The sequence below is a fragment of the Doryrhamphus excisus genome, linkage group LG18 (genome assembly GCF_037039965.1).
Source record: "Doryrhamphus excisus strain RoL-2023G ecotype Guam linkage group LG18, RoL_Dexc_Guam_v1.1, whole genome shotgun sequence".
NCBI lineage: Eukaryota > Metazoa > Chordata > Actinopteri > Syngnathiformes > Syngnathidae > Doryrhamphus > Doryrhamphus excisus.
Window position 1 is genome coordinate 2,818,796 of NC_136374.1, and position 8,776 is coordinate 2,827,571.

The 8,776-nt window shown below is 40.3% G+C and overlaps 1 protein-coding gene across 1 annotated transcript; it reads left to right on the forward strand.

The window, feature by feature from the left end:
• Positions 1–415: 415 nt before the first annotated feature.
• micos10 (mitochondrial contact site and cristae organizing system subunit 10) lies at positions 416–8,674 on the forward strand. The gene is made up of 4 exons (XM_058055295.2): positions 416–519; positions 7,941–7,988; positions 8,060–8,169; positions 8,254–8,674. Exons 1-4 carry the CDS (start codon positions 459–461, stop codon positions 8,263–8,265), a joined length of 231 nt encoding a protein of 76 aa, XP_057911278.2. The 5' UTR covers positions 416–458; the 3' UTR covers positions 8,266–8,674.
• Positions 8,675–8,776: the final 102 nt, after the last annotated feature.

Below are 8,776 nucleotides of genomic sequence, written 5' to 3' on the forward strand. Positions count from 1 at the left end.
AATTGTGTCAAAATTATTTGTACAAATTACTGTTTACGCTGTATACTGTTCATATTTATTTATTATTTATTATTTATTATTTATTATTTATTATTTATTATTTATTATTTATTATTTATTATTTATTATTTATTATTTATTATTTATTATTTATTATTTATTATTTATTATTTATTATTTATTATTTATTTTATAAAAATCGACATTTATGAATACAAAATTTCCCCAAAATAATGATCACATTCAATACATTTTCATGTTTTTCCTTTTTTTAAGCACCGAAAATAATCTCTTTAACTGAGAGTTCAGCTAAGTCTGGAATGTTGTGGGAGACCAAGCAGCGTACATCTTCCCCATAAAGGAAGGAACAACTATTATCATCAATGCTGAAACGACGTCTAAGAAACGGGATTATCATCCTCTCGCGATACTTTGGAGAATCTCGAAGACCTGGAAACATGGCGGAGGAACACGGAAGAAAGTGGGACCGTTGCCTTGCAGACACCGCTGTGAAAACAGGTAAAGTTCACAGTGACACCGTTAAATATGATATAAAAATTTAGTGTTCCTATATAAGATACGTCATGGTTGAGCACAATGCTTTCATTAATGTGTTTTATCGGGACGAGAACTTGACCACAATGTATGTGTGACGCCTTACTGAGGTCAAATGAATGAAAGTGTATTACTGATTAGCTTGCAACACCGTCTTATGTGTTTTTTTAAAAACAGATAAAAAGTCAAAATTAAAGTCTGTGTCGTCTTGAGAGTAAAATTCTATCTTATGCGCACATGAGTCACTTTTACTACCTTAATGGGGGGGACTTTAAGTTTACGTACGGTGGCCGAGAAGTACAAAACACATGAACAAAGGTAAATAAAGTAGCAAAATACAAATAATAAGTGGAAAAATAAAGACTAAAAAAAACATAAATAACTTAACTAGGGGTTTCCATTAGGTTCAAAACACTAATTGTGTTTGATAGTTCCACAGCTTCTTTTTTGTCCATAAATTTAATAGATGAGAAGAAATAGCAGAGTTCCTTATGAAAGGCGTGGAAGGATGGAGTGATTCTTAAAAATCGGCATTTATGAACGCAAAATTTATATACTGTAATACAGTTTTTTTGTCGTGTTGGGATCGTCATTCACTCTGGTAGAGCTGATCGTTCAGAAACTGGAAGGTTGGCAGTTTGATCCACAAAACATGCTAGGTTAATTGGTGACTCCAAATTGTCCATAGGTATGAATGTGAGTGTGAATGGTTGTTTGTCTATATGTGCCCTGTGATTGGCTGGCCACCAGTCCAGGGTGTACCCCGCCTCACGCCCGAAGACAGCTGGGATAGGCTCCAGCACCCCCCACGACCCTTGTGAGGATAAGCGGTAGAAAATTAATGGATTAATGAGTTCTCCTTTTTTGTGTGGAAGTGGTAACTTTTTGGCTTCTTATTTTGTCTTTCCCCACCCTCGGCCATCTCTGTGTGGAGTTTGCATGTTCTCCCCGTGCATACTTGGGATTTCTCCGTGTATTCCGGCTTCCTCCCACATTCCAAAAACATGCTAGGTTAATTAGCAACTCCAAATTGTCCATAGTTATGAATGTGAGTGTGAATGGTTGTTTGTCTATATGTGCCTCTCTCCCAAAGACAGCTGGGATAGGCTCCAGCACCCCTGCGACCCTTGTGAGGAATAGCGGTAGAAAATGAATGTTTTTCAGTGGCTGCACGGCGGTTGAGTGGTTAGCGCGCAGACCTCACAGCTAGGAGACCTGGGTTCGGTCCCACCCTCAGCCATCTCTGTGTGGAGTTTGCATGTTCTCCCCGTGCATGCGTGGGTTTTTTTTCCAGGTACTCCGGTTTCCTCCCACATTCCAAAAACATGCTAGGTTAATTAGCGACTCCAAATTGTCCATAGGTATGAATGTGAGTGTGAATGGTTGTTTGTCTATATGTGCCCTGTGATTGGCTGGCCACCAGTCCAGGGTGTACCCCGCCTCTCGCGCAAAGACAGCTGGGATAGGCTCCAGCAACCCCCGTGAGGATAAGCGGTAGAAAATTAATGGATTAATGAGTTCTCCTCCTTTTTTGTGTGGAAGTGGTAACTTTTTGGCTTCTTATTTTGTCTTTCCCCACCCTCGGCCATCTCTGTGTGGAGTTTGCATGTTCTCCCCGTGCATACTTGGGATTTCTCCGTGTATTCCGGCTTCCTCCCACATTCCAAAAACATGCTAGGTTAATTAGCCACTCCAAATTGTCCATAGGTATGAATGTGAGTGTGAATGGTTGTTTGTCTATATGTGCCTCTCGACCAAAGACAACTGGGATAGGCTCCAGCACCCCCGCGACCCTTGTGAGGATAAGCGGTAGAAAATTAATGGATTAATGAGTTCTCCTCCTTTTTTGTGTGGAAGTGGTAACTTTTTGGCTTCTTATTTTGTCTTTCCCCACCCTCGGCCATCTCTGTGTGGAGTTTGCATGTTCTCCCCGTGCATGCGTGGGTTTTCTCCGGGTACTCCGGTTTCCTCCCACGTTCCAAAAACATGCTAGGTTAATTAGCCACTCCAAATTGTCCATAGGTATGAATGTGAGTGTGAATGGTTGTTTGTCTATATGTGCCCTGTGATTGGCTGGCCACCAGTCCGGGGTGTACCCCGCCTCTCGCCCGGTAGAAAATGAATGAATGAATGTTTTTCAGTTCTTTTCACACTAGCATGAGAAAGTCGACTGTATTATTATTAATAAAGTCGTTTTCCATGTAAATGGAGTCGGACTTGCAATTGCGTTGCTTCCTGGAGGTTCCACTGTTTAAATTCATATACTGCAGAGGACTTTGGAATTGGCCCTCATGTCAGTCTGACATAAATATCCAAAGAATGATTCATCCGTTCTTCCTGGATGAGAAGTGCTTTTATAAACTCTTGGCCTGTGAAAGGTCTACAGGTCGTATCACATAGACGTCCCGTTGTTTAACAGTCTTACCCGTAAACGACGCAAAAATGAATCTCACGTAGCGGCGTGGCAAAGACCAGCTACAACGGAGAGGATCGTGAGGGCGATGCGGGGGGAGAACAGAAAGCGATCCAAGCTGAGACAAATGGAAAATGGCAAAACACTTAGACTGGCAGACAATCCACTTGACTCTGCGTGACGCCACCGTCGGCACAATAAAATGTGCTTCTCGCCGGGAGGAAAACATCTGCAGTCTTTGAGCTCGGTCTAGCAAACCGCCAGCTGTGCAGAAGTGCCTCCCGTGGCCGAAGCAGCCCTGCAGCATATGTTCCGCTGAAGGGTTAAAGCGTGCGTACGATGAACCGTATGTCATTTGCTGAGCTGATTAAAGGACGGCACCACCCGGCCACCATCTTTGTGAAAAGAAAACCCTAAATCAGGGGTCTCAAACATGCGGCCCGCCGGCCAAATGTGGCCCGCAGGACGCTAGTTTAGGCCCCCGTCTTGATATGAAAGTTTAATTTAGATGCTGTATGGTATCATGTACCCAGAAAAAATTATTACGTTTGATTAATGTTCATGTTAAAGGTTAAATAACTGTTAATAGTTATCCTCCCTATTTGTGTGGAAGTGGTCAGTTTTTGGCTTTTTAAGTTGAAAGGAAATAACTTGAAGGCTTTGGCATGTTTGAATATTTGAACGATGGAAAATGTGGAAACTCTAATGCAGGGGTCTCAAACATGCGGCCCGCGGGCCAAATGTGGCCCGCAGGACACTAGTTTGAGGCCCCCGCCTTGATATGAAAGTTTAATGTTAGTGCGGCCCGCGCAAGTTTGATATGGATGCTGTATGGTATCATGTAAAGGTTAAATAACTGTTAATAGTTATCCTCCCTATCTGTGTGGAAGTGGTCAGTTTTTGGCTTTTTAAGTTGAAAGGAAATAACTTGAAGGCCTTGGCATGTTTGAATATTTGAACGATGGAAAATGTGGAAACTCTAATGCAGGGGTCTCAAACATGCGGCCCGCGGGCCAAATGTGGCCCGCAGGACACTAGTTTGAGGCCCCCGCCTTGATATGAAAGTTTAATGTTAGTGCGGCCCGCGCAAGTTTGATATGGATGCTGTATGGTATCATGTACCCAGAAAAAATTAAGTTTGATTAATGTTTATGTTAAAGGTTAAATAACTGTTAATAGTTATCCTCCCTATCCGTGTGGAAGTGGTAAGTTTTTGGCGATTTAAGTTGAAAGGAAATAACTTGAAGGCTACCGTTTAGGTCGCTAGCTCTCTAGTTTGCGAGTTAGCATGTGTCTCAAGACCCTGCAGTTGCGCAATATGTTGTAAATAAAAAGAGTATAAATGTGACTATAGTCGTGTTTTGTCATGTCTACAGGGCTCTAATAATGCTTTGGTAATTTTAATCTGAAAAAAAATAATTTGTCTAACCACTAACTATATGTGTTTTTTTAAGTTTTTATTATTTGCCTTTTTATTATTATTATTATATTTATTTATTACTGTTTTATTTTCTTTATTCTTGATTTATTTATTTATTTTTCATCTTATTTTGTGTAGAAAAATAAAAATTAAGATATTTGAGAACAGTGGAATGTTTTATCAGAGCTTTTATTGTAGAAAATTGGAACCAAAGCACTGAAATATTTGTATATTTTTCTGTTTTTAATAAATGCGTTTTTTTTTTGAAAACCTGATGCAACCCAGCCTCGCCCAGACCCTAGCTCCAGTGGCCCCCAAGTAAATTGAGTTTGAGACCCCTGATCTAAATGTCTGATGATGGCTACTCTGGCAGTGCTTTGTGGTCACCGGTGGGCTTCTTGAGGTTCTTGAGTGGAATCCATGTGATTACTGAATTGCGGGAATAAACAAATATCCCACAGTCGGAGACGGCGAACCTGGCGAGGATTTTGATGTTTGCGGTTTGTAGATTTTCTCTTGCCGTACAAATCTTTTCATTGGAAGACAATCTGATTCAAAAGGACATGTTGATGTGCTCTCATATTTTCCGACGAGTATTTCTCTGTTCCCTCCGATGAAAATCAGCGTTTGGCACAAGAGCAAAGCGAGAGCGAAACAAACATACAAAATAATTGTATAAAAGCGAATGCATATGGTTTAATGTCGATGTGGACTGATAATGAAGATGAGTTTCTAGTGTTTGACTTTTCAAAAGCTGTGTAATCGAAAACAGTCTGAGGGTTCTGGTTCAAGCACATCGGTCATGCTGCATAGCTCTCTGAATCCAATTAAGACTCAAGAGGGGCCCAAATGGCTCTTTTTATATGTTTTCTGTGCTGGCTGGGCTGCCATTGGGTGCGGTGTGGCCTGCAGCGAGGTGAAGCTCAGCGCACAAACACATTCCTCCTCAAGGTCCTCTCCAGACGGAGACAATACAGGCGTCTGGGATTTTTGCCGCACTGATATCGACCTTTATTCCTTAGCTTACCTCCCTGCCCCCTTTGGCAACGGAAAAACTGATGGATGCGGGGCATCGCTGTGGTACATTTTGTACATTAAAGATGCTAAAACTGATCCAAGCTATATCAGTGTATGCCAGGGGTCTCAAACTCAATTTCCCTGGGGGCCACTGGAGCTAGGGTCTTTGCTTTGGTTCCAATTTTCTACAATAAAAGCTCTGATAAAACATTCCACTGTTCTCAAATATCTTACTTTTTATTTTTCTACATAAAATAAGATGAAAAATAAATAAATAAATCAAGAATAAAGAAAATCAATCAATAATAAATAAATATAATAATAATAATAAAACGGCAAATAATAAAAACTTAAGAAAGCACATATAGTTGGTGGGTAGACAAATGATTTTTTTCAGATTAAAATGAACAAAGCATTATTAGAGCCCTGTAGACATGACAAAACACGACTATAGTCACATTTATACTCTTTTTTTATTTACAACATATTGCGCAACTGCAGGGTCTTGAGACACATGCTAACTCGCAAACTAGAGAGCTAGCGACCTAAACGGTAGCCTTCAAGTTATTTCCTTTCAACTCAAATAGCCAAAAGCTTACCACTTCCACACGGATAGGGAGGATAACTATTAACAGTTATTTAACCTTTAACATGAACATTAATCAAACGTAATAATTTTTTCTGGGTACATGATACCATACAGCATCCATATCAAACTTGCGCGGGCCGCACTAACATTAAACTTTCATATCAAGGCGGGGGCCTCAAACTAGTGTCCTGCGGGCCACATTTGGCCCGCGGGCCGCGTGTTTGAGACCCCTGTTTTAAAGAAATATCTTCATTTTTATTTTTCTACACAAAATAAAATGAAAAATAAATAAACAAATCAAGAATAAAGAAAATCAATCAGTGATAAATAAACAAATATAATATGGTTACTATAAAAATGGTTACTATGGTAACCATTATTTCATTGGATGGTCATATCACCTTGTACTTTGGTACGAGGTATATTATTAAAAACAAACAAACAAACAAAAAAAACCTTAAACTGTATTATGGAAAGCAGGAAGTGAACAAATGTAACAGTTACTGATTGTAAAAGTACCAGATGGAGGGGTAGGATTTAATAAGCTTTGCTTCTTCCTACTCCTTTTGGACATGTGGAACTGGGAACTGATTATGGGATGCACTCAATTGTAATCTGATGCATGTTCAAATGAAATAAAACCATTACCATTACTATTACCATTTTTCATGTTTAAATATTAGTCAATGGCAACACCACTGAACACAAAATGTAATTTTTAAATGAAACTATATATTATTGTTATTAATTAAACCTACATGGCCTTGTGTGAAAAAAATGATGAATTGAGATCTATCAGTCTGGAAAATGTTATCAACCCATTTCTTAAAGAACATCATTCATTTATATTCTACCGCTTTTTTCTCATGAGAGTGGCGGGGGGTGCTGGAGCCTATCCCAGCTGTCTTGGGCCGAGAGGCGGGGTACACCTACCATCCTACCCCTCCATCTGGTACTTTTATAATCAGTAACTGTTACATTTGTTCACTTCCTGCTTTCCTAATATAGTTTAAGTTTTTTTTTTGTTCTTTTTTACATTTTTTTTTTTATTTTTTTATTTTTTGTCATGTACCGAAGTAGGAGGTGATATGAGCATCCAATGACATAATGGCTACCATAGTAACTGTCAATATAGTGATATACAGTAAAGTCTCGTTATATCGATATCGGTTAAAACGAATTACTACTTATTACGATACTATTTTAATTTCCCGGCAAATTTCTTGTCTTTTATGATATAATTAGCTCCGTTAGTACGATACCCGGTTATTATGATAATCCGGTTACTACGATGCCCTTTTCATCTCCCGCCAGCCAATTTGGTCTGCTTATATCGATACAAAAGCAGCTTAAATCAATCTTTGCTTAAGGATTTCAATACCAAAAAAGAACACGGCGAACGGCTGCTTCCAGTCAACTTTATTTTTCACACTTCCACCACCAGAGTGCAGCACACACAGCGGAAAACACCCGTCCCTCGCGCCTACCCCTCCGGGTGGCAACACCTTCCCTATCGATAGTTCCGGGGTGAATTATGTCCCGGTAACCGGTAATCACTACAGCGTAAGTTTATTTTTATTTACTGTAGTACAAAATGTATTGTAGTACAAAAGCATGCTAGATACGCAATCCATGAACTCAAGGAGAAAATTACATGCCATATCAAAGATCCGCCCACTTTTAATGCAGTTCGGCGCAGGATCGGATATATGGATAGTCCGGTTATATCGGTATTTTTTCCGACTCCCGAGAATATCGATATAACGAGACTTTACTGTATGTTGAAATGAAATAAAACCATTACTATATATTCATTCCAAATAATTGTTTGTCGGGTCTTGAATGCAAGAAAAGTTTCTTTAAAAAAAAAATCATTGTCTGCCTGCCCCCTTTTAAACGGGATCCCTGAAGTTGAATGGTGTTGATATTTGTCATATTCTTTGCAGTGACCGGCCTTGGCGTGGGCATCGTTTTCTCCGTCGTTTTCTTCAAACGTAAGCCCCGGTCCCTCAGCAGCAGACTCTCCTTGTTTACCTCACCAATGAGTGTTTTGTTCTCCCCGCAGGACGCATGTGGCCCGTCTCGTTCGGCTCCGGTTTGGGTCTGGGCATGGCCTACTCCAACTGCCAGAATGACTTCAAGTCGCCGTATTTGATTCCCAGGCGCTTGTTGAAGGTGAGCGCGGGGCGGGGCCTGTGAGAGAATTGCGGCGTCGCACACATGCACACCTCAGGCTACGTGATTTCTGTTTCCTCTCAGGACCAGCAGTGAAGGATTAACGAGGATGCGGATTCACCGCACACGGCATCTGTTTTCCCTTGTCCCGCCATTTTGAGTCCAATCCAGCCCAGCTCAGGGCACTGGATGTATATTTAATAAAGCGACTGAGGAGGACTCTCTATGTCTCTCTCAGAGCAATGCAACGTGGTTTGGGTGTGGGAGGTAATATTGTGTGTTAATGAGCTCAGAGACTTGAACTCCTGCTGCTTTGGAATGAAGGCCAGGTTCAGCATCTGCGGCCCTGTTGGAGAGTGGGAGGAGAAAGACTTTAGGAGAATATTAGGAAATAAAAGGAAAGAAAAATACTTGCTGAAACAAAAAAACTATTATCCGCACGCGTTCCTGAAACGGACACATCCAACAGCCTGAACATAAAGTAGAAAATAGGTCATTTTTTCACCTTTTTGTGACATTTCCACATCATAAAAACTAAATATCTTCCTAATCTATATGCAGTAGCTTACATTTTGGTAAACACAATACAGTGGCATGCATGTTTTAT

Excerpts from the sequence above, each read along its gene's own strand:
- micos10 (XM_058055295.2), top strand. The coding sequence starts at position 459 with ATGGCGGAGGAACACGGAAGAAAGTGGGACCGTTGCCTTGCAGACACC. Across the intron at positions 520-7,940 it reads AGACACCGCTGTGAAAACAG|TGACCGGCCTTGGCGTGGGC; the intron begins GTAAAGTTCACA and ends TATTCTTTGCAG. Across the intron at positions 7,989-8,059 it reads CTCCGTCGTTTTCTTCAAAC|GACGCATGTGGCCCGTCTCG; the intron begins GTAAGCCCCGGT and ends TTCTCCCCGCAG.